The following is a 27,295-nucleotide window of genomic DNA, read 5'->3' on the forward strand; positions in this document are numbered from 1 at the left end:
CACACACACACTGGCTAATAAAGTGTAGTCGCTCAGTACTGTCGGATCTTTGCGACCCTATGGACTGTAGCCTATCAGGCTCCTCCGTCCATGGGATTTTCCAGGCCAAGAGTACTGGAGTGAGTTGCCATTTCCTTCCCCAGGTAGCTCCCTAGATTTGCAGCATAAAAATTTCTGAAAGGTGTTCACATAAGGGAGTGCAGGAAAGAATCAGCACAGAAGGGAACATCAGAAGGCAGAGGTCAAAGTCAACAAAGATAGAAAAATCTTATTGAGCACTTCTAAAAATGTTCTCCTGAGATAGAATCCAAACCAACAAATCATTGAATATCTACAGTTATCAAGGACCTGTGTAGGGACTGTGGGAATGAGATAAACACATTGAACAAGTAAGTCTATAGAAAATGAGCACAAGAAATGAAAAATTTTCCATTACACTATACTCTGGGCTGTTATTTGTAGAACTGTATTTCTGATGGATCCAGTACAACAGTTGTTTTCATGGTGAAACAAATATTTATACTGTATACAAATCAGTGCATGAGAGTTAAGGAGAAATTGTCTATATGTTGAATGTTTAGCCAAGGTAAATTTGAGGAAAATATAGTGTGAAAGCCACTATGTTTTTGGAATTTATTTGCTAATAATTATGACAGCTAAGAAGTATTTGCACTTATTTTCTAAACCAAATATATATGAAGCACTTAGTTGCTAGGGTGGTAGATTAGCACATTTGGTTTAAAGATTAGGCACAATATAGAAAAGTACTAAAAGCTTCATGATAACAGAATCTGAAAAAAGAACAAAAAGGAAATGGCTAGATGCAGCCAGAATCCAACAGTGAAAATGTTTGCTTAATGGGATAAATGTGTATCTAAAAATAATGTGGACTAACATGGTCCAATTTCTATAGTCATTGAGGTGATTATAGTTCACTCATTGATTTTTTTTCTGGAGTAAAACTCAGTTTCTTACATTGCACGCTTCAGTGTGAACATCTTCATTTCTGAAATGTTTCAAAACCAAATCAATGTCATTACTGTCTCTTTATGTGTCATTATTTTGGCACCAGCTCTAAATATAGAGACCATTTGGCTGTTATTACAATTTAGATTCAAATAAAGCACTCAGATTTGGTCTTTCACTCCTTACATGCAGTACAAAATACATACTATTTCCATTACCGTTCATTGATTTCTATCATCCTGTTTCTTCTGCCTTAAAAAAAAAAAGAGTGCCAATTCTTTGCATTTAATAAAAACTTGCTTTGTAGTAAAGCAATTATGCTAGTTTTTACTAAATTATTTAGCAATAACTAAGAATGAGGGGCCTATGGTACCACAGTAGAAAGACACCATAGAAACAAGTCACGTTCATGGAGAGCTGTAAAATTATAATAGTCCTGATTATTGCTCTCTTCTTTTCTTCAATTTCTCTGCCCTTCCATAGAGGCCTTCTGTACTCCAGTGTTTATGAGCGGCCCAGAGAAAAATGGGTTCAACCTTGGCTTCGTCAAAAATATCCAGCAAGTGTTTGGAGATAATAAGAAGTTCTGGTTGATACCTATTGGGTCTAGGTAGGTAATTATTACCAGTGAAAGAAGTTGATGTGGGACCATGACTTGAAGTGGCAATCTAATTTTGACTGTATTATGCAGCAGATATCTGTTCAATTATGCAGCAGATATCTGTTCAATGTAAAACTCTATTTCCCGAGTTTTTTATTACTAGGTTAGTGAAAGTGAAAGTCGCTCAGTCATGTCTGACTCTTTGCAAGAGTCAATCCATGGAATTCTCCAGGCCAGAATACTGGAGTGGGTAGCCATTCCCTTCTCCAGGGGATCTTCCCAACCCAGAAATCGAACCCAGGTCTCCCACATTGCAGGTGGATTCTTTACCAGCTGAGCCACCGGGGAAGATAAATCAGGAGGTGAGGGTGTGATAAAATAAGCATTCTTATGCTTTGTTTGTGGCAGTGTAAGCTGGTACAAGTCATTTATAAGTGAATTTTGTAAACAACCGATTTTTTCTATATATATTTGTATGTATTTTTAATCACAGTATACATACTATTTTGAATTTTACATTTTTCACTTAAAATACAGTGAACATTTCCCCTTATTGTGACATAGTCTTTATAACCATTACCTTTGACTATATCATATTCCATCCAGTGGGAAAAATATATATGTGTATATAAATATATATAGATATATATAGATATATATCCCATGGACAGAGGAGCCTGGTGGGGTACAGTCAATGGGATCGCAAAGAGTTGGACATAACTGAGTGACTAAAGACAGCAAACTATATACATATTTCCCATATTGTTAGATGTTTAGGTTGTTACCTAATTATTGGCTGGAAATAATAGCATAATGGACATTTTTGTGTCTAGTTTATCTCTAGCTTTAGCAAAATTCCCAGAAATGGAATTAGTAGAACAATAGACATGGAATTCTTATGTTTTTTTATATATACAAATATAAAGAGAAAAGAAACAACAGAGGGAAAATATACCCCCAAATGCTTTTAGTGCTATGTGTAATATAGTCTTAGAAATTATTTCTCTTGTCTTCACTTTTCATAGTTTTGGATTAAAATTTTTAATTTAAGTAAGAACAAACAAAGATTGATTTAGAGACTGTAGGTAATTCTTATAATTTCAGCAAGAATGAAGGGAAACCAATAAAGGAGAGATGAGCTTGTGTCCTCTGAGTGACTTCATGTACCAGATTAAACTACCATCAACAAACTAGCTCTGGTGCAAAGCTTATAGCCTTCTTTCAGTCCCCTTTTAGATCCATTCTTCAGACATCCATTTGTTAATTTATTTGAGGAAACTTTGCTGGCAAATGAGAAAAAATTCTCATGAAGAGAATTGCCCTAATAGTTCCTCTATACCAGTTAATATTTTACAGGTTCATTTATTTAAGAGCTGTGGTATATCCTACTGCCCTGGCTATAATCACAAGATAAAACTGTGTTACTGCATTATGTTGATTAATAACTATTACCAGCAATTATTTACACCCCACTCACACATATACATACACAAACACACACACAATCACTCCACCAAAGGGAAGTTTCAATGAGTCTCCTTTGAAATAAAGAACAAGAGCAAAAATCAAAGCCCACTCACCTATAATCAGTGTAGTTACATCCTCTGTAGGGAACTATCAGTTCTGAGGTAGGATAATAGGCCCCCAGAATCTGCACTCTAAGAAATGCCTCACTCTGGTGCTTTCTCCCCAGCCCTTAATAACTTTTCTGTCATACAAGCGAAATAACAGAGCATTCAGACATCATTATTATTTATCACCAATTAACAGCAGCTTATCTCCAGTGAATTCAGTGACTCTGAATCTGCTAATTTTTCTTGAAAATTTAGAGCCAAAGCAATAATATAATGGGGTATAAATTGGAATCATCATTAAATTATATTTATGAAACTTGCTATATGTGCATTTTGCTATACTGGGCATTGTGAGAAGCAAGTTAAAAAGCTGCTTAAAAACAAAAACAGTCAACATGATTCAGACAAACAAATGAGATATAGAAATTGAGAGCAATAGAGTAACTAAATGATGCTATTATAAGAGCCTATTCCAGTTTGACTTTAGCCAATAAGCTAAAGGGTTTAAATATTTCTAAGAACCTCCCTCCTACTTCTAATAGGGATATTACCTTCATAAAATAGTCTAGGCTGCAAGATCTCACTGCCTTCATTTTCCCACCAGCCCTGGTGATGGACACTCCTTCCCTATGAGGTCTATGAATGAATCGCAGAACCCATTGCTAGCAAATGAAGAGCCCTGGGAAGAAAATGAGGATGACAACCGAGGTAAGTAGGTTGAGAAGGAAGTCTTTTCTCCACTCAGCAGACTAATAAAGGCTATGTTAACACAACTAATGTAGTGTAGTGGGAATATAGTGTACAGAAAGATTATGCAAGCATGTCAACCTCATAAGTGCCGTTTGGATGGAGAAAGGCAAGTATAGCCAGATTTGTTTAGCAAATATAGGTGGCTTAGGTAAGATTAGATGAAAGCTTGAAAGGTTTCTTGCCAGTTTGTGATATTATAACTTATAACCAATCAGATAGATCAGGAAACATAATAAGCATGTTTGTGAACAATTCTGCCAGTATAACTTGTAGTGCTTTTCTTGAATTGATGCAATCATTGGGCAAAAACTCTACCCTGGTTCATGCACATTGGTTAAATTTTCTTTAAAATCTCATTCCCATTCTGCTTTAGAATTTTCTAATGCATGAAAAAATAAATGATAGTATATATGAGCAAGGCTACACATCCATGTAGTATACTTTTCTAAAAGGCAGCCCTTAAAGGAAAAATAAACAGAACTTTGCCCTCCACATTTCTCCCATCAGATTGCTGAGTCATCTTGAGATTTTTTGAAGAGCTAAAAGTTAAGTTCTCATGTCATGTATTCCATTGCCACCTGTTCTTTGTCTCCATGTGATATTATGCTTACTTCTGTGCCTCCAACATTTCTTTATATTGTTAGTACCAGGCTGGTCCCAATAATGTAGTAACTGACAGAAATTTTGAGTGGGAACTTGCAGTAGTTATCACAGACTGTACCTGGAATGAATACAGCTGAATAAGGACCTGAAAAGGCTTGAGGTGGGGAGAAGAGGTGGGAAACAAGCCTATCTAAATGTTTCCCCAGTTAGATATCTAGTTATTTCTCTACCAGAAGTCCAGTTTTAGAATAAGGCATTGTCACTAAGACTAAGTAAGACAAAATGGTGCCAAATCTATAGATAGAAAAGGAAGGAGCTCGTACCCAGTCCAAAGAACTTATTAACACAAGCAACTCCTTTTACCTCCCCCTGCTGACTCTGATTCTTTTCCCTTGTAGGTTATTACAAAATACTGAGTATAGTACCCTGTGCTGTACAGTAGGTAGATGCCAGCCTTATTTTGGAGATGGCAATGGCACCCCACTCCAGTACTCTTGCCTGGAAAATCCCATGGATGGAGGAGCCTGGTAGGCTGCAGTCCATGGGGTTGCTAAGAGTTGGACACGACTGAGCAACTTCACTTTCACTTTTCACTTTCATGCATTGGAGAAGGACATGGCAACCCACTCCAGTGTTCTTGCCTGGAGAATCCCAGGGACCAGGGATCCTGGTGGGCTGCCATCTATGGGGTCGCACAGACTTGGACACAACTGAAGCGACTTAGCAGCAGCAGCAGCAGCCTTATTTTAGTACAGCAACATATGAGGTAAAGAAACACCTTTATGAAGTCAAGAGATTAAAGAGATTTCTCTGATGAGATTAATGTATCTACATGCATAGAAAAAAATCTGCAAATGAAAAGTGACAGATCAATGTATTGTTCTGAGAAGATTTTCTGTGGTTCTTATGACTTTTTATTAATTTTAACAATATAAATAATTCATAAACATATGAATGATTGAAGTAATAAAACATATATAGAATAAAATCCCATTTGACTACCACAGCAAATTCTGACCATTTCATCACTTATTACCTTAATTTTTCATCTTTTGTAATTTAATTTTTATTTTATATTGGAGTATAGCTAATTTATGACTTCCCTCATAGCTCAGTCAGTAAAGAATCTGCCTGCAATGCAGGAGACCCAGGATCGATTCCTGGGTCAGGAAGATCCCCTGGAGAAGGAAATGGCAACCCACTCCAGTATTCTTGCCTGGAATATCCCATGGACAGAGGAGCCTGGTGGGCTACAGTCCATGGGGTCACAAGAGTCAGACATGACTTAGCAACTAAACCACCACCACCATAGCTAATTTACAGTGTTGTGTTACTTTCAGGTATACAGCAAAGTGATTCAGTTATACAAATAGCATACATCAATTCTTTTTCAGATTCTTTTCCCATATGGGTTATTACAGAATATTGAATAGAGTTCCCTGTGCTATATAGTAGTTCCTCACTACTAATCTATTTTTTTTAACTGGTATGCTTATTTTATTTTTATTATTTTTTAATATAAATTTATTTATTTTAATTGGAGGTTAATTACTTTACAATATTGTATTGGTTTTGCCATACATCAACATGAATCCGCCACAGGTATACACGTGTTCCCAATCCTGAACCCCCCTCCCTCCTCCCTCTCCATACCATCCCTCTGGGTTGTCCCAGTGCACCAGCCCCAAGCATCCTGTATCATGCATCAAACCTGGACTGGCGATTCGTTTCATATATGATATTATACATGTTTCAGTGCCATTCTGGAATTCCATTGCCTCCACTAGCTTTGTTCTTAGTGATACTTCCTAAGGCCCACTACTTCACATTCCAGGATATCTGGCTCTAGGTGAGTGGTCACACCATCATGGTTATCTGGGTCATGAAAATCTTTTTAATGTAGTTCTTCTGTGTATTTTTACTTCTTCTTAATATCTTCTGCTTCTGTTAGGTCCATACCATTTCTGTACCTTTTTGTGCACATCTTTGCGTGAAATGTTCCCTTGGTATCTCTAATTTTCTAGAAGAGATCTCTAGTCTTTCCCATTCTATTGTTTTCCTCTATTTCTTTGCATTGATCACTTAGGAAGGCTTTCTTATCTCTCCTTGCTATTCTTTGGAATTCTGCATTCAAATGGGTATATCTTTCCTTTCCTGCTTTGCCTTTCACTTCTCTTCTTTTCTCAGCTATTTGTAAGGCCTTCTCAGACAACCATTTTGCCTTTTATCGTTTCTTTTTATTGGGGATGGTCTTGATCACTGCCTCCTGTACAATGTCATGAACCTCTGTCCAAAGTTCTTCAGGCACTCTGTCTATCAAATCAAATCCCTTGAATCTATTTGTCACTTCCACTGTATAATCATAAGGGATTTTATTTAGGTCATAACTGAATGGTCTAGTGGTTTTTCCTACTTTCTTCAATTTAAGTCTGAATTTTTCAATAAGGACTTCATGATCTGAGCCACAGTCAGCTCCCAGTCTTGTTTTTGCTGACTGTATAGAACTTCTCCATCTTTGGCTGCAAAGAATAAAATCAATCTGATTTTGCTATTGACCATCTGATGATGCCCATGTGTAGAGTCTTCTCTTGTGTTGTTGGAAGAGGGTGTTTGCTATGACCAGTGCATTCTCTTGGCAAAACTCTGTTAGCTTTTGCCCTCCTTCATTTTGTACTCTAAGGCCAAACTTGCCTGTTACTCCAGGTATCTCTTGACTTCCTACTTTTGCATTCCAGTCCCCTATGATGAAAAGGACATCTTTGGTGTTAATTTTAGAAGGTCTTGTAGGTCTTCATAGAACTGTTCAACTTCAGCTTTTTCAGCATTAGTGGTTGGGGCATAGACTTGGATTACCATGATATCGAATGGTTTGCCTTGGAAATGAACACAGATCATTCAGTTGTTTTTGAGACTGCATCCAAGTATTGCATTTCAGACTCTTTTATTGACTATGAGGATTACTCCATTTCTTCTAACGGATTCTTGCCCACAGTAGTAGATATAATGGTCATCTGAATTAAACTCACTCATTCCAGTACACTTTAGTTCATTGATTCCTAAAATGTCGATGTCACTCTTGCCATCTGCTATTTGACCACTTCCAATTTGCCTTGATTCATGGATCTAACATTCCAGGTTCCTATGCAATATTGCTCTTTATAGCATCAGACTTTACTTCCATCACCAGTCACATCCGCAACTGGGCATTGTTTTCGCTTTGGTTCTGTCTCTTCATTATTTCTGGAGTTATTTCTCCACTCTTCTCCAGTAGCGTATTGGGTGTCTACCGACCTGGGGAGTTCATCTTTCAGTGTCATATCTTTTTGCCTTTTCATACTGTTCATGGGGTTCTCAAGACAAGAATACTGAAGTGGCTTGCCATTCCCTTCTCCAGTGGACCACGTTTTGTCAGAACTCTCCACTATGACCCATCCATCTTGAGTGGCCCTACATGACATGGCTCATAGTTTCATTGAGTTAGACAAGGCTGTGGTCCATGTGATCAGTTTGATTAGTTTTCTTTGATTGTGATTTTTATCCTGTCTTCCCTCTGATAAGGATAAGAGTTTTATGGAAGCTTCCTGATGGGAGAGATTGACAGTGGAAGAAACTGGGGCTTTTTCATGGGTGGGTCCATTCTCAGTAAATCTTTAATCAAATTTTCTGTTGAAGGGTGGGACTGTCTTCCCTCCCTGTTGTTTGACCTGAGACCAAACTATTAGGGGTAATGAAGATAATGGTGACCTCCTTTAAAAGGTCCTGTTCATGCACTGTTTTATTCAGTGCCCCTGACCCTGCAGCAGCACACTTTTGACCCACACGTCTACCGGAGACTCCTGGACACTCATAGGCAAGTCTGGGCCAGTCTCTTGTGGGGGTCACTGCTCCTTTCTCCTGGGTCCTGGTATGCACAAGGTTTTGTTTGTGCCCTCCAAGAGTCTGTTTCCCCAGTCCTGTGTAAGTTCTGTAATCAAATCCCACTGGCCTACAAGGTCAAATTCCTGGGGGTTCTCATTCCCTTTGCCAGATCCCCAGGTTGGGAAATCTCTTGTGGATCCTAGAACTTTCTTAACAATACAAGAATTTCTTTGGTATCATTGTTCTGCAGTTTGTGGGTTGTCTGCTCAGTGGCTCTATGGTGGGGTTAATGGCGAACTCCTCCAAGATGGCTTATGCCACAGGCTGTGTGACTCAGGTCTACTGCACCCAGAGCCCTTGCCCCTGCAGCAGGCCACTGCTGACCCACGCCTCCACAGTAGACAGTCAAACACTCAAAGGCAGGTCTGGCTCAGTCTCTGTGGGGTCTCTGAGTCCTGGTGCACAAAAGGTTTTGTTTGAGCCTACTGAGCATCTCTGGAAGGTATTGAGTTTGATTCTAAACATGATTTCGCCCCTCCTACAGTCTTGCTTGGGTTTCTCCTTTGCCCTTGGATGTGGGGTTTCAGTTTTTGATGAGATCCAACATTCTCCTGTCAATGGTTGTTCAGCAGCGAGTTGCAACTTTGGAGTTCTCACAGGAGAAGATGAGTGCATGTCCTTCTATTCCACCATCTTGCTCCATAAGTTGGCTCCAGAGATCAAATTGCCAACATCAGTTGGATCATAGAAAAAGCAAGAGAATTCCAGAAAAACATCTACTTCTGCTTTATTGACTATGCCAAAGCCTTTGACTGTGTGGATCACAATGAACTGTGTAAAATTCTTAAAGAGATGGTGATACCAGACCACCTTACCTGCCTCCTGAGACATCTGTATGCAGGTCAAGAAGCAACAGTTAAAACTGGACAGGGAACAACAGACTGGTTCCAAATTGAGAAAGGAGTACTTCAGGGTTGTATATTGTCACCCTGCTTATTTAACTTATAAGCAGAGTACATCATGCGAAATTCTGGGCTGGATGAAGCACAAGTTGGAATCAAGATTGCCAGGAGAAATATCAATAACCTCAGATATGCAGATGATACCACCTGTATGGCAGAAAGCAAAGAGGAACTAAAGAGATCTTGATGAAAATGAAAGAGGAGAGTGGAAAAGTTGGCTTAAAACTCAACATTCAGAAAACCAAGATCATGGCATCTGGTCTCATCACTTCACGTCAAATAGATGGGGAAACAATGGAAACAGTGACAGACTTTATTTTCTTAGGCTCAAAAATCACTGCAGATGGTGACTGCAGCCATGAAATTTAAAGATGCTTGCTCCTCTGAAGTAAAGTTATGACCAACCTAGGCAGCATATTAAAAAGCAGAGACATTACTTTGCTGACAAAGGTCTGTTTATCAAAGTTATAGTTCTTCCAGTAGTCATGTATGGATGTGAGAGTTGGACTACAAAGAAAGCTGAGTGCTGAAGAATTGCTGCTTTTGAACAGTGGTGTTGGAGAAGACTCTTGAGAGTCCCTTGGACTGCAAGGAAATCCAACCGGTCAATCCTAAAGGAAATCAGTCCTGAATATTCATTGGATGCTGAAGCAAAGCTCCAATACTCTGGCCACCTGACACGAAGAACTGACTCATTGGAAAAGACCCTGATGCTGGGAAAGATTGAGGGTAGGAGGAGAAGGGGACGACAGAGGATGAAATGGTTGGATGGCATCACCAACTCGATGAACATGAGTTTGAGCAAGCTCTGGGAGTTGGTGATGGACAGGGAAGCCTGGCGTGCTGCAGTCCATGGGGTGGCGAAGAGTCAGACAGAACTGAGTGACTGAACTGAACTTGCTCCTCAATAGGCTGGGGATTGGAAACAAGAAATCTCTACTGTAAATAATGTTGCTTGTTGATTCCAAAGCTTCTTATTTTCGAGATATATCATTCCTTTTTAAAAACACACCAACACCTAAAGTGCTATAACAGCTATCTCAATTATGTCCAGTGGAATAACAAAACAGAGTAATGTTGTTAGTGAAAGTAAAGTGAAAGTGAAGTTGCTCAGTCGTGTCCGACTCTGTGCGAACTCCTGGACCATAGCCTACCAGGCTCCGCGGTCCATGGGATTTTCCAGGCAAGAATACTGGAGTGGGCTGCCATTTCCTTCTCCAGGGGATCTTCACAACCCAGGGATTGAACCCAGGTCTCCTGCATTGCAGACAGATGCTTTACCATCTGAGCCACCAGGGAAGCCTAAATATTCCATTAAAGCCAAATGATGTTAAGCTGTCATCACAGCTAGTTAAGTCAAATACTAGCCACTATTATAGATCAGATAATGCTGACAAATAAAATAATCTTAGTGCATAGTACAGCAGGCTGACTACTCTTTAAATGTGAATGCTTGGACTGGTTGCAAGTGCTTCAGTAGATAACACACCAGTCTTTAGATATTTGTAGATGTCTGCTGCCTCCAGGGATTGCCTGAGAAGGAAGTATGCCAATGAATGAATACCCAGCCATACAAGAGAAAGGACATTTGTTTACCTTCACTTTTCAACCTTACAGATTATCCAGAAGGATCATCATCTCTTGCCGTGGAAACAGAAACATAGCAGCTTTTACATCTCCTGCATCTCTCAAACAGGTCAGTGTTCTGAGAAAAGCACATAGAGAAATAACTGGACTGCTAAGAAGCAGTCTGGGGAGCTGAACTAGAAAAGGAGTAAATTCTCACCAGGCAAACAAGATGTTAAATTATTCTATCTTTTATTATTAACATAAGCAGAAGTTCTATACATAAGTTCCCTGTGTAGTGTACTGAAAAAGATGCCCTTACTCCCTGCAAACTCACACTATTAACTTTGCCTAAAAGACCCCAGGGTATTCAGAAACAGTCAAACATCTCGTTTAGGTTTTTGCCTTCTTGTCCTGCTGCATTTCAGGTCTCTGAAATGAAAAAGATTACACATAGGTGTTTTTTTTTTTTTGCCTGACTCCATTATGTCAGTTAAAAACCTACTCTTACCCATAAACAAGCAAAAAGCACAATCCCTACGCTCCCACTCTCCCAAAATGCTATTAATTTGTTCATCAGTGGTAGGCAGCCTTACACATGGGATTCTCTTTGACCTAATGAAAAGCTAAACAGCCTTCCCTTTGCAACATTCACAGGTAAGTAAACTCAATGTAATTTAGTATCAAAGGAAAATTTTTAGTAAAAAAAAAATACCGTGGAGCTTGAAACTGATCTGATAAGCCTCCAGTTCCATTCCCATGAAAAATCTGGCAATTATTCAGAGGCCGTCAATCTGTTGGCTCTCAGGTCTTCACTTCTTTACCTTACAGAACCCTACTATGAACCAGTATAGACGCTATATAAGATTTTCTATATGCCAGTCACTTTACTGTGTACTTGACATATGTTATCTCACTTAATGCTCACATCAACTCTTCGAGGTGAATGTTACTATCCCCATTTTAATGAGAAACCTGAAGTCCAAAGAAGTTAAACCACCTATCTAGCTACTATGTAAATAACCTAACACTGCAACTGAGGTCTGTCTGACTTCAGATTATGCCCTTTCTACTATAGTACTACATTTAAAAACCTGATTTGCTATATTTACTGTGCACCTTCACTTATAATTAAAGGTTTAAAAGAGGAAAGAATTAAATCTGTCTTCTTATCCAAAGTCCTAATGAAATGTTTGACACTTTTGTGGTACTCGTACTTAGATTTAAGTTATCCATGGTGTTTATCTTCCTAATTTTCTTATTTTAGCATTTTACTATGGGTATTCTTTGACATATTAGTAGATGTTAACAGGGAAAAGTTATTTGGTGAAATAAATTTAGGAAACCCTTCATCCATATTATAGAGTTATCTTTACCATAGGAACTATGCAAATAAGTTTTGTCACTCTCCAAGAGGGGATTGTAGTAGCCCCCTGAAGTTACATGACTGAAGTTATTTTCTTATATGCAGATCATGGAACTTTGTCTTTAGTGCAGTACTTGTCAAGACTGATAATATGCTAAGCAGTTTTGTGAATCCCCAAAAGTGGAATAAGTTTTTTCAAAATTTATTTGACCATGCCCTTTTTTCATAATATCTTGGGTAAATATGAAGCCATAAAATACATTTTTATATGATTCTGTAGGTAAGCAAAATTGCCTTTAAGCAATGCTTTTCCCATTGTACCCTGTTCAAATAAATTAACTAATCAATTTTGTGGGAACAACATAGTCATGTTCTAATAATAGAAAAGTGGGAACATGAGAAGGCAGAATAGTACAATCATTTCAAAGTTTATCAACATATTAAGAATTATACATAATCACTACAGTGATGTTTGTGAAAGCTCCAAATGGAAAACAACTTGAATGTCTATCAATAGGAGAATGGTTGAATAAGTTATGTATTTCTAAATTATTAGATATTTTATACATGTTTTTCTTTTTTTCTTTTGAAAAGTTTAAAAATTAAAATATAAAGGATAAAGTGAATACCTCTCTATTTACAACTTATGATTAACAAAGGCTAGCATATTTTTTCATTTTTTCTCAAATTTTTATGTATAAAAAAAATTATTGCCATAATTTTTTACACACAAAAACACTGATTCTCAATGATATTTTCTTTGAAATGAAAAGTCAAATTTGTAGAAACATTTGCAAAATATGTAACACAAAAATTTTTTTGTAACACACAATTTAGCATCCTCAATTTACAAAGATCTTACAAATCAGTAAAAGAAGGAACAACACAACAGTTGGAAATTCTACAAAGGTTGGGAATAATCAACAAAATAAAAGTTAAAAAAAACATGAAAATTACTCAACTTCAGTAGAAAGAAATGCAAATTAAAATAACCCTAGATATTAATTTTTGTCTACTAAAGAAGCCAATTTTTGTAATGTTGGCAAGAACAGGTGCTGATGATGTAAGGTTAAATTCACAGATAATTTTTTGAGGGCAAAATATATAACATATATAAAAACCTTAAATATTTCATGTAATTTTATCTGATAACTACATTTTAGAAATGTATTTTAATTTTAATGAAGTCATCAGAGATCTGCATGACTATTCATCATCAATTTATTATAATACCAGAAAATTGAAAACAAAATTAAATATCTAACAATATAGGAATGGTGAAATAAATTACCAAATCATTATGGTGAACTATTATGTACTGTTAAAAGTAATTATTTTGAAGAATAATTCATAAGATTATGTGGAAAAGCTGTATGAGTGCAGTTTAATTCTGAAAAGTTTATTGAGATATAGTTCACATACCATGTAATTTGACCACAACAGTGTACAATTCAGTGGTTTTTTGGATATTCACAGTCATATAACCATTACCACAATCAATTTTAGAACATTTTCATTGCCTACAAAAGAAACCCCATACTCATTACTAGTTACTCCCCATGCCTCCACTCCCACCTATAGGAAACCACTAATCTACTTTCTATCTCTATAGATTTGCCTACTCTGGACATTCCATATAATCCATGATTCCATGGAATCATACAATATGTGATCTTTTGGAAGAAAACATGTGTAAATCAAATATTTGATAGGAGATTTGTATGTAGAATACATCAATATAAAGAGCTCTTACAATTCTATGGTAAAAAGATGATACATATTTTAATGAGCAAGGGATTTGAATAGATATTTCTCCACATACAAGTGACCAATAAGCACATGAAAAGATGCTTAACATCATTACCTATTAAGGAATGCAAGTCAAAATAACAAGATACCATTTAATAACCACTAGAATGGCTATTGTCATTGTTGTTCAGTCACTAAGTCATATCTGACTCTTTTGCAACTCCATGGACCATGCCCCACCAGGTTCCTTCATCCATGGGATTTCCTGGTGGCTCAGTGGTAAAAAATCCACTTGCCAATGCAGGAGATACAGGTTCAATTTCTGGGTCAGGAAGCCCCCTGGAGAAGGAAGTGGCAACCTAGTCCAGTATTCTTGCCTGGGAAATCCCATGGACAGAGAAGCCTGGTGGGCCACAGTCCATGGGGTTGCTAAAGATTTAGTGACTAAACAACAACAGATGATGGCTATAATCCAGAAGACAGATAATAACAAGTGTTGGTGAGGATTCAGAGAAATTAGAACCTTCATACACTTCTGGTGGCAGTACAGAATGGAGCAGTCACTTTGGAAAACAGCTTGGAAGCCCTTTAGTATGTTAAACATAAAATTACCATTATTGTCATTCAGTTGCCAAGTCCTGTCCAACTCTTTGTGACCCCATGGACCACAGCATGCCAGGCCTCTCTGTCCCTCACCATCTCCCAGAGTTTGCCCAAGTTCATGTCCATTGTTCATGTCTAAAATTACCATACGCCCCAGCAATTCCACTTCTTTGTATATAACCAAGAAAAATGAAAATCATATGCCCAAAAACTCCTGCATGAATGCTCACAGCAGCACTATTCATAATACCCAAAAAACAGAAACACTAATATCCATCTACTGATGAATAGATAAACAAAATGCAGTATATCTGTACAATGGAATGCCATTTGGCAACCAAAGAAATGCATGCTACAACATGGGATGGACCTTGAAAACATTATAGAATAGTATTTTTAATTTTAATATAAAAGTTTTAAGTATTAAAATATATCTATGTATGTAGGGAAACACTGAAAGGAATTATATCAAAATATAAGTAAAAACAAACTTTTTACATGGATTACTTCCTTCTCTGTCAAGCCTTAACACTTCAACCTCTCTCTCTCGGCAATATTCTTTTCTCCCTAACTTCATTGCTTTAGCCAGCAAAAATCCAAACTCCAGATCAAATCCAGCCATCTGCCTTCTCCATTTCTATACTCAGGCTGCTGAGAACTACTACAAAAATAATACAACTGGTTATAAATACTCACTGCAACTGATTAGAAATAACACAGCTGAGACTACACATTTGTGACCTTCAACTTAAACTGATCTGATAAGTTTTCACTGTTTACCAGTAGTTCTTTCCTTTGTTAACCACAACTTCATATAGTCTCTCTTATCACTGTCATTCCATATCATAGGAAAGTCCTAACATATGCTGCTGCTGCTGCTGCTGCTAAGTCGCTTCTGTCATGTCCGACTCTGTGCGACCCCATAGATGGCAGCCCACTAGGCTCCTCTGTCCCTGGGATTCTCCAGGCAAGAATACTGGAGTAGGTTGACATTTCCTTCTCCAATGCATGAAAGTGAAAAGTAAAAGTGAAGTCGCTCAGTCGTGCCCAACTCTTAGCGACCCCATGGACTGCAGCCTACAAGGCTCTTCCATCCATGGGATTTTCCAGGCAAGAATACTGGAGTGGGTTGCCATTGCCTTCTCCACCTAACACATGAAATAGGGCTAAGAAAGGAAATAAAAGTCACTATAATTGGAAAAGAAGTAAAATTATCTCTCTTTGCAGATGTCATGATTGTCTACATTAAGAATCTACAAAAACTCCTAGAACTAATGAGTAAGTTATCAAGTTCACAGCACACAAGATCAATGGACAAACATCTATTTATATTCCTATATACTAGCATTGCACAATTGGGAAACCAAAATCAAAAATACAATACCATTCACAATAACTTCAAAAAAAGTAAATAACTAGATATATATTTAACAAATCACACATAATATCTATATGCTGAAACTTATAAAACATTGATGAAAAAGGCATGGAAGACCTAAATAAACAGACATATATACTATGCTTATGGGTCAGAAGATTCCATATAATTAAGATGTCAATACTCCCAAAATTTATAGACATTTAATATAATCCTAATTCAGATTTTAATTTTAGTTAAAGTTTTTTGTATAGATAGACAAGCTGACACTAAAATTTATATGTAAACGTAAGGAAACTAGAATAGTCAAAACAATTCTGAAAAAAAAATACAAAATTGAAGGACTCAAACTTCCAATTTTAAGACATACTATAATGCTATAGTAGTCAAGACAGTGTGATATTAACCAAAGGAACAGACCTATGAACCAATGGAACAGAATAAAAAATAAACTACATAGACACATAAAGATGTTCAGCTGATTTTTACACAAAGATACAAGGGTAATTCAGTGGAGAACATACAGTCTTCAACAAACAGTGATAGAATAATTGGACATACCTACACCTACAGCTCACAACATGTACAAAATTTAATTCAAAATGATCATACACCTAAATGCAAAACTGTAAAAATCTCAGAAGAAAATTTAGGAGAAAATCTTTATTACTTTGAGTTAAGCAAATAGTTCTTAGATATGACATCAAAAGTACTATACATGAAAGAAAAAAATTACAAGTTGAGATATGATATCAAAAGTACTATACATGAAAGAAAAAAATTAGAAGTTGGACTTCAACAAAATTAAAAATGTATTCTCTGAGAAAATCATTGTTAAGAAAATAAAGACAGGCCACTGACTGAGGGAAAATATTTGCAAAACACATGTCTGATAAAGGACTTGTATCTAGATTATGTTAAATGCTCTAAAATCTCAAAAGTAAGAAAGCAAACAATAAAATAATGAGCAAAAGGTTTGAATGGATATTTCACCAAAAGTGGAAATAAGCATAAGAAAAAATGCTTAATGGGGTGGCCAAAATGACAGAGTAGGAACACCCTGATCTCATCTCCTCTGATGGACACAGGAAAATTACAACTACTACAATTCTCTGAGAATGACCTGAAGACTAGCAGAAAATTTTCCCACAACTAAAGACATAAAGAAGGAACCACAATAAGACAGGTGGGAGGGGCAGAGGCAGTACAGCCAGGACCTACACCTTCAGGTGAGTGACCCACAAATGGGAGAAATATAACAATCATAGAAATTCTCCCCAAGGAGCAAGGGATCTGATTCCCAAATCAGTCTCCCCAGCCTGGGGATCCTACACTGGCAAGATGAGCTCACAGAACATCTAATATTGAAAACTACCAGGACTTAGGGTGAAAGAGCTGGAAAGCTATAGGAAACAGACTTTGCTCTTAAAAGGCACACAAAAAGTCCCACATACCCAATGTCCCAGGATAGAAGCAGTAGTTTGAAAGGAGCCTGGGTCAGACCCACTTGTTGATCTTGGAGAGACTCCTAGAGAGACAGAGGGCAACTGCTACTTACCCTGGGGAATGGAGACAGTGGTGGCAGCCATTTAGAGTACCTCATTCTGATAAAACCAGCACTGGGAAGCATCATTTTGGAATCCTCCTACCAGCCTGTTTGTACTGGGGACTCAGCCTCACCCAATAACAGGTTGGCACCAGCACCAAGTCCCCTCAAGCCACGCAAACAATCACAGGGATTTCTAACTCCACCTACCAGTAGGCTGGCAGCAACTCCAACCCCCCCTGGGCCACAGAGCCAACTGTGTGGGAAGCCTATCCCACATTTCAGTAGGCCCACAGCCACTGCAAAAGGCATGGCCTCATAGCTAACTATACTGGGATCAAGACCTACCCACGCACACACCCACAGTATTTAGCCCTACCACAAGAGAAGGGCACATGCAGCCCACATAGGAGGCACCCCTAGAACATATAGCACTGGTGATCTGAGGGAAGCACGCTGCTGGGCTCCATAGGACGTCTCCTATATAAGGTCACTTCAAGATTAAGAAACATAACCAACCTACCAAATACATAGAAATAAAAATAGCAAATTAGGCAAAATGAACTGACAGAAGGATTTGTTCCAAACAAAGGAACAAGATGAAACCCCAGAAGAAGAGCTAAATGAAATGAAGATAAGCAAACTACCTGATAAAGAGTTCAAAGTAATCATCATAAAGATGTTCAACAAACTCGTGAGATGAATGGGTTAACACAGTGAAAATTTCAACAAAGGGTTAGAAAATACAAAGAAGAAACAAATACATTTGAAGAATATAATAACTTAAATAAAAAAACACTAGAAGGAGTCAACAATATATTAGATGACACAGCAGAATGGATCAGCAATCTGGATGACACATAGTAGAAATCACACAAGCTGAAGAGGAAAAAGAAAAAAGAGCTTTAAAAAAGGGGGAAAATTGTTTAAGAGACCTCTGAGACAACATCAGCATACTACATTTTCATTATATGGGTCACAGAAAGAAGAGATAAAGGGTTAGAGAACTTATTTGAAGAAATAATACTTGAAAACTTCCCTAACCTGGGAAAGGAAACAGACAACCAGATCCAGAAAGCACAGAGCATCCCAAATGAGATGAATGCAAAGAGGTACACACCAAGACACATTATATTTAAAGGGAAAAATTAAAACAAGAATCTTAAAAGCAGCAAGGGAAAGCAATGTGCTATATACAAGGGAACTCACATAAAGCGATCTGACTTTTCAGAAGATACTCTGCAGGCCAAAAGGGATTGGCACAATATATTCAAAATGATGAAAGGAAAAAAGTTACAACCAATACTGCTCTACCGTCCAGAGTTCTCATTCAGATTTAAACAAGTGATAAATAATTTTTCAGACAAGCAGAAGTAGAAAGAGTTCAGCACCACTAAACCAGGTTAAGAAGAAATGTTAAAGGCACTCCTCTAAGCAAAAAAAGGAGTGAGGGGACACACACATGCCTATAACCGATTCGTGTTGATGTATGGCAAAAACGATCACAATATTCTGCAATATGTAAGGCAAATGCTAACAAGTATGAAAGGGGAAATTAACAGTAACACAATAATAGTGGGAGACTTTAATACCCCCACTCACACCTATGGATAGATCAACTAAACAGAAAATTAGCAAGGAAACACAAACTTTAAATGATACAATGGACCAGTTAGACCTAATTGATATCTATAAGACTTTCACCCAAAAAAAAATGTATTTCACCTTTTTCTCAAGAGCACATGGAAGCTTCTCCAGGATAGAGCACATCCTGGGCCATAAGTCTCGCCTTGGTAAATTAAAAAAAAAAAAAATGGAATCATTCCAAGCATCTTTTCTGATCACAATGTGGTAAGATTAGATGTCAACTACAGGGAAAAAAAAACTATTAAACATATGGAGGCTAAACAACACTCTTCTGAATAACCAACAATCCACAGAAGAAATCAAAAAAGAAATCAAAATATACATAGAAACAAATGAAAATGAAAACACAATAACCCAAAACCTGTGGGATTCAGTAAAAGCAGTGCTAAGGGGAAGGTTCATAGCAATACAGACTTACCTCAAGAAACAAGAGAAAATCAAATAAATAACCTAACTCTACACCTAAAGCAACTAGAAAAAGAAGAAATGAAGTACCCCAGGGTTAGTAGAAGGAAAAAAATCATAAAAATTAGGGCAGAAATAAATGCAAAAGAAACAAAGGAGACCATAGCAAAAATCAACAAACCTAGAGGCTGGTTCTTTGAGAAGATAAATAAAATAGACAAACCATTAGCCAGACTCACAAGAAAACAAGGGAGAAGAATCAAATCCACAAAATTAGAAATGAAAATGGAGAAATCACAACAGACAACACAGAAATACAAAGGATCATAAGAGACTACTATCAGCAACTATATGCCAATAAAATGGACAACTTGGAAGAAATAGACAAATTCCTGGAAAAGTATAACTTTCCAAAACTGAACCAGGAAGAAATAGAAAATCTTAACAGACCCATCACAAGCACAGAAATCGAAACTGTAATCAGAAATCTTCCAACAACAACAACAACAACAAAACCCAGGACCAGAAGGCTTCACAGCTGAATTTTACCAAAAATTTAGAGAAGAGCTAACACCTATCCTATTCAAACTCTTCCAGAAAATAGCAGAGGAAGGTAAACTTCCAAACTCATTCTATGAGGCCACCATCGCCATAATACCAAAACCAGACAAAGATGCCACAAAAAAAGAAAACCACAGGCCAGTATCACTGATGAACATAGATGCAAAAATCCTTAACAAAATTCTAGCAAACAGAATCCAACCACATATTAAAAAGATCATACATCATGACCAAGAGGGCTTTATCCCAGGGATGCAAGAATTCTTCAATATTCACAAATCAATCAATGTGATATGCCACATTAACAAATTGAAAGATAAAAACCATATGATTATCTCAATGCTGCTGCTGCTGCTGCTAAGTCGCTTCAGTCGTTTCCAACTCATGTGCGACCCCATAGACGGCAGCCCACACAGGCTCCTCTGCCCCTGGGATTCTCCAGGCAAGAACACTGGAGTGGATTGCCATTTCCTTCTCCAATGCATGCATGCATGCTAAATTGCTTCAGTTGTGTCCAACTCTGTGTGACCTTATGGACAGCAGTCCACCAGGCTCCTCTGTCCACGGGACTTGCCAGGAAAGAATAGGGGAGTTGGTTGTCATTTCCTTCTCCAGATTATCTCAACAGATGCAGAGAAAGCCTTTGACAAAATTCAACATCCACTTATGATAAAACCCCTCCAGAATGCAGGAATAGAAGGAACATACCTCAACATAATAAAAGCCATATATGATAAACCCACAGCAAACACTATCCTCAGTGGTGAAAAAAATGAAAGCATTTCCCCTAAAGTCAGGAACAAGACAAAGGTGCCCACTCTCACCACTACTATTCAACATAGTTTTGGACGATTTAGCCACAGCAATCAGAGAAGAAAAATAAATAAAAGGAATCCAGGTTGGAAAAGAAGAAGTAAAACTCTCACTGTTTGCAGATGACATGATCCTCTACATAGAAAACCCTAAAGATTCCACCAGAAAATTAACTAGAACTAATCAGTGAATATAGTAAAGTTGCAGGATATGAAATCAACACACAGAAATCCCTTGCATTCCTATACACTAACAATGAGAGAACAGAAAGTGAAATTAAGGAAACAATTCCATTCACCATTGCAACAAAAAGAATAAAATACTTAGGAATAAACTGACCTAAAGAAACAAAAGACCTATATATGGAAAACTATAAAACACTGATGAAAGAAATCAAGGATGACAGAAATAGATGGAGAAATATACCATGTTCATGGATAGGAAGAATCAATATAATGAAAATGAGTATACTACCCAAAGCCATCTATAGATTCAATGCAATCCCTATCAAGCTACCAACGGTATTTTTCACAGAACTAGAGCAAATAATTTCACAATCTGTATGGAAATACAAAAAACCTTGAATAGCCAAAGCGATCTTGAGAAAGAAGAATGGAACTGGAGGAATCAACCTGCCTGAATTCAGACTATACTACTAAGCTACAGTCATCAAGATAGTATGGTACTGGCACACAGACAGAAATATAGATCAGTGGAACAAAATAGAAAGCCCAGAGATAAATCCAAGCACCTATGGACACCTTAACTTTGACAAAGGGGGCAAGAATATACAATGGAGAAAAGACAAACTCTTTAAACAAGTGGTGCTGGGAAAACTGGTCAACCACTGGTAAAAGAATGAAACTAGAATACTTTCTAAAACCATACATAAAAATAAACTCAAAATGGATTAACGATCTAAACATAAGACCAGAAACTACATAAAACTCCTAGAGGAAAACATAGGCAAAACACTCTCCGACCAATATCACAGCAGGATCCTCTATGACCCACCTCTCAGATTATTGGAAATAAAAGCAAAAATAAACAAATGGGATCTAATTAAACTTAAAAGCTTCTTCACAACAAAGGAAACTATAAGCACGGTGAAAAGACAGCCTTCAGAATGGGAGAAAATAATAGCAAATGAAGCAACTGACAAAGAATTAATCTCAAAAATATACAAGCAACTCCTATAGCTCAATTCCAGAAAAATAAACAACCCAATCAAAATATGGGCCAAAGAACTAAACAGATATTTCTCCAAAGAAGACATACAGATGGCTAACAAACAACAGAAAAAATGCTCAACATCACTCATTATCAGAGAAATGCAAATCAAAACCACAATGAGGTACCATCTCATGCCTGTCAGAATGGTTGCTATCAAAAAGTCTGCAAACAATAAATGCTGGAGAGGGTATGGAACAAAGGGAACCCTCTTACACTGTTGGTGGGAATGCAAACTAGTACAGCCACTATGGAGAACAGTGTGGAGATTCCTTAAAAAACTGGAAATAGAACTGGCATATGACCCAGGAATCCTACTGCTGGGCATACACACCGAGGAAACCAGAACTGAAAGAGACACGTGTACCCCAGTGTTCATCACAGCACTGTTTACAATAGTCAGGACATGGAAGCAACCTAGATGTCTATCGGCAGATGAATGAATAAGAAAGCTGTGGTACATATACACAATGGAATATTACTCAGCCATTAAAAAGAATGCCTTTGAATCAGTTCTAATAAGGTGGATGAAACTGGAGCCTATTATACAGAATGAAGTAAGCCAGAAAGAAAAACAGCAATACAGTATACTAACGCATATATATGGAATTTAGAAAGATGGTAATGATGACCCTATATGTGAGACAGCAAGAGACACAGATGTAAAGAACAGACTTTTGGAGTCTGTGAGAGAAGGTGAGGGTGGGATAATTTGAGAGAATAGCACTGAAACGTGTATATTATCATATGTGAAACAGACCATCAGCCCAGTTTCGATGCATGATACAGGGTGTTCAGGGCTGGTGCACTGGGATGACCCTGAGGGATGGGATGGGGAGGAAGGTGGGAGGGGGGTATAAGATGGGGAACACATGTACACCAATGGCTGATTCATGTCAATGTATGGCAAAACCAATATAATATTTTAAAGTAATTAGCCTCCAATTAAAATAAATAAACTTTTAAGAAACTATCATAATACTGTAAGGTAATTACCCTCCAATTATATAAATAAATAGATTTTTTAAGGCCACAACTAGAAATATGAAAGAAAAATATCTTGTTGGTAAAGGCAAAGGTGCAGTAAAGATAGCAGAATAACCAGTTGTAAAGCTAGTAGGAAGGTTAAAAGACAAAAGTAATAAAATCATCCATATCCACAAAATGTAGTTGTGGAATACACAAAACAAAAAAGATGTAAAATATGATGCCATAAACATTAACAATGGGGTAGGGAGGAATAAAAATATATGATGGTTATAATGTATTTTAACTTAAAAGGTTGTCAACTTAATCATATATATATATAGAGAGAGAGAGAGAGAGAGAGAGAGAGAGGAGACAGAGAGAGAGTGTGTTATCTATGAACCTCATGGTAATTACAAACCAAAACCATATAATAGATACATACACAAAAAAGAGAAACATTAAAGATAGCTGTTAAATCATAGGGAATACAACAAAAGAAGAAGGAAACAACAAGAACAACAAAAGAACTACAAAACAACCCCAAAAACAGTTAACAAAATGGCATTATGTATGTACCTATCAATAGTGACTTTAAATGTAGATGGATTAAATGCTATACTCTAAAGACATACAGTGGCTGAATGGATTAAAAAAAAAAACAAGACCCATATATATGCTGCCTAAAGGAGATTCAACTTCAGACTGAAATTAAGGAGATGAAAAAATGTATTCCATGCATATAGAAACTTAAAGCTGGGGTAGCAGTACTTACATCAGACAAAACAGACTTTTAAAACAACGTGTGTAACAAGAGACAAAGGAGGACATCACATAATGATAAATGGATCGATCCAACAATGAGATATACCAATCATAAATATATATGTACTCAACATAGTAGCATCTAAATACATAAAGCAAATATTAACAAACATAAAGGAGCAGTAACACAAAAATTTTAGGGAAGTTTACCACCCCACTTACACCAACAGGTAGACCATCCACACACAAAATCAATAAAGAAACACTGGCCATAAATATGAATATTTTAATAATATTGTAATAACTTTGTAGGGCAATAGATGGTTACTAGACTTATCATACTGATAGTTTCATAATATATGCAAATATCAAATCACCAGGTAGTACATTGAAGCTAACATAATATTGTACATCAATAATATTTTAATTAAATTAAAATTGACTGTGAATATTCTAAGAAATTAATGCCAAAAGTCTTTCTTAAAATATAAATAGTCATTCACATTTGAAAATTGGTAATATGGCAATGGAGTTACTTTTAAAAGACAGCTATTCATTAGGGGCAGGGGGCAGAAAAATTGCTCAGTATCACTAGCCATTAGGAAAATTCAAATTAAAACCACAAGGAGATTCCTTTATACCCATACTCGAATGGGCTTTTTTTTTTTTTTTTTAATGTAGTGATAATTCCAAGTGCTGTCAAAGATGCAGAAGAATTGGAATTATCCTACTAGTGGGAATTCTCATTTCTAGTGGGAATGCAAAACAGCACAGGCACTCTGCAAAATAGTTTGTCAGGTCTTTATAAAATTTCTTACAATGTTAAACACACACATACCATATGACCCTGTAATGCTACTCCTGAATATTTCCCCTAGAAAATGAAAACCTGTGTTCACCCAATAATGTATATATGGATGGTTATAGCAGCTTTATTGATACCAAACCAAACCCATAAAACAACACAAATGTCCTTCAATGGATAAAAGAGTAAACAAAGTATACTTCTCAGAAATCAAATGTAATGAACAATTGATACTTACAGCAACATAGTGAACAATGCAAAGAAATAGAAGAAAACAATACAATGGGAAAGACTAGAAAACTCTTCAAGAAAATGTAAGCTATCAAGGGAATATTTTATGCAAGGATGGTCATAATAAAGGACAGAAACAGTAAGGACCTAACAGAAGCAAAGAGATTAAGAAGAGATGGCAAGAATACACAGAAGAACTACACCAAAAAAGGTCTTAATGATACCGATGACCACGATGGTATGATCACTCACCTACAGCCAGACATCCCAGAGTGTGAAGTCAAGTGGACCTAAGGAAGCACTCCTATGAACAAAGCTAGTGGAGGTGATGGAATTCCAACTGAGCTATTTCAAATCCTATAAGATGATGCTGTTACAGTGCTGCACTCAATATGCAAGCAAATTTGGAAAACTCAGCAGTGGCCACAAAATTGGAAAAGGTCAGTTTTCATTCTAATCCCAAAGAGCAATGCCAAAGAATGTTCAAACTACTGCACAATTTCATTTCACATGCTTGCAAGGTAATGCTCAAAATCCTTCAAGCTAAGCTTCAGCAGAACATGAACTGAGAACTTCCAGATATGTATAAGCTGGGTTTAGAAAAGTCAAAGGAACCACAGATCAAATTGCCAACTTCTGTTGGATCATAGAGAAGCAAGAGAGTTACAGAAAAATATCTACTTCTGCTTCATTAACTATGCTAATACGTTTGACTGTGTGGATCACAACAAACTATGGAAAATTCTTAAAGAGATGGGAATACCAGACCACCTTACCTGTTTCCTGAGAAACCTGTATGCAGGTCGAGAAGCAATAGTTAGAACCGGACATGGAACAATGGACTGGTTCAAAATTGGGAAAAGAGTACGACAAGGCTGTATATTGTTACCTTGCTTGTTTAACATATGCAGAATGTATCATCCAAATACCAGGCTGGATGAATCACAATCTGGAATTAAGTTTGCTGGGAGAAATAACAACCTCAGATATGCAGATGATACCACTCTAATGGCAGAAAGTGAAGAGGAACTAAAGAGCCTCTTGATGAGGATGAAAGAGGAGAGTGAAAAGGCTGGCTTAAAACTCAACATTCAAAAAACTAAGATCATGGTGTCTGGTCCCATCATTTAATGGCAAATAGATGGGGGAAAAGTGGAAACAGTGACAGATTGTATTTTCTTGGGCTCCAGGATCACTACAGATGGTGACTGCAGTGGTTAAAATAAAAGATGCTTGCTCCTTGGAAGAAAAGCTATTACAAACTTGGACAGCATATTAAAAAGCAGAGACATCAATTTGCCAACAAAGGTCCTGATAGCCAAAGCTATGGTTTTCCCAGTAGTTACGTACAGATGAGAGAGTTGAACCATAAAGAAGGTTGAGCGCTGAAGAATTGATGCTTTTGAATTGTGGTGCTGGAGAAGACTCTTGAGAGTCCCTTGGACTGCAAGGAGATCCAACCAGTCCATCTTAAAGGAAATCAGTCCTGAATATTCATTGGAAGGACTGATGCTGAAGCTGAAACTTCATTACTTTGGCCACCTTATGTGAAGAGTTGACTCACTGGAAAGACCCTGATGCTGGGAAAGATTGATAGCAAAAGGAGAAGGTGGCAGAGGATGAGATGGTTAGATAGCATCACTGAATCGATGGACATGAATATGGGCAAACTCCAGGAGATAATGAAGGACAGGGAAGCCTGGTATGCTGCAGTCCATGGATTTGCAGAGGGTCGGACAGGACTTAGCAACTGAACAACAACAACAGAAATAATGCTGTTACTCTTTAGTTGCTAAGTCGTGTCCAACTCTTTGTGACCCAATGGATTGTTGCCCGCCAGGCCCCTCTGTTCATGGGATTTTCCAAGCAAGAATACTGGAGTGGGTTGCCATTTCCTTCTCCAGGAGATCTTCCGACCTAGGGACCAAACCTGTGTCTCCTGCTTGGCAGGCAGATTCTTTACCTATCGAACTCATGTCTCCTGCTTAGTAGGAGGATTCTTTACCTCTGAGCCACCATTTGTGAACCTAAAACTTCATTATTCTAAGTGAAAAAACCCAGTTCCTAGCACAAGGAATGTAGTCAATAATATTGCAGTATCCTTTGTATCATGTATAATCTATAAAGATTTCAAATTGCTATGTTGTATACCTGAAACTAAGAAGTCAACTATACTGCAATTTAAAAACAAAAATATTTCTGAAGTCTTTGTGCTGTATGATTCCATTTGTATGAAATTTTGGAAAAGGCAAAAATACATAGAGAGAAAATAGATTAGTGGTTGCCAGGTTTAGGGATCAGAGGAAGTTCTGCATTCTATCTGAGACTGTTTACAAGATTCTATGCATGT

The 27,295-nt window shown here is 37.3% G+C and overlaps 1 protein-coding gene across 4 annotated transcripts in view; it reads left to right on the top strand.

Moving 5' to 3' along the window:
- ZDHHC15 (zinc finger DHHC-type palmitoyltransferase 15) overlaps positions 1 to 27,295 on the top strand; it is a 95,451-nt gene that overhangs the window by 61,221 nt on the left and 6,935 nt on the right. For 2 of the 4 annotated variants that reach the window (XM_015461638.3, XM_015461637.3), the window contains 2 exons: positions 1,450 to 1,576; positions 3,746 to 3,849. In XM_015461638.3, the coding sequence (XP_015317124.1) occupies positions 1,450 to 1,576; positions 3,746 to 3,849 (231 nt within the window). Of the gene's footprint in view, positions 1 to 1,449; positions 1,577 to 3,745; positions 3,850 to 10,931; positions 11,011 to 15,825; positions 15,877 to 27,295 lie in introns of all 4 variants that reach the window. The other 2 variants (XR_003033440.2, XM_003588152.6) reach the window with 2 other exon arrangements.

Source organism: Bos taurus, chromosome X (genome assembly GCF_002263795.3).
Source record: "Bos taurus isolate L1 Dominette 01449 registration number 42190680 breed Hereford chromosome X, ARS-UCD2.0, whole genome shotgun sequence".
In the NCBI taxonomy this organism is placed as follows: domain Eukaryota; kingdom Metazoa; phylum Chordata; class Mammalia; order Artiodactyla; family Bovidae; genus Bos; species Bos taurus.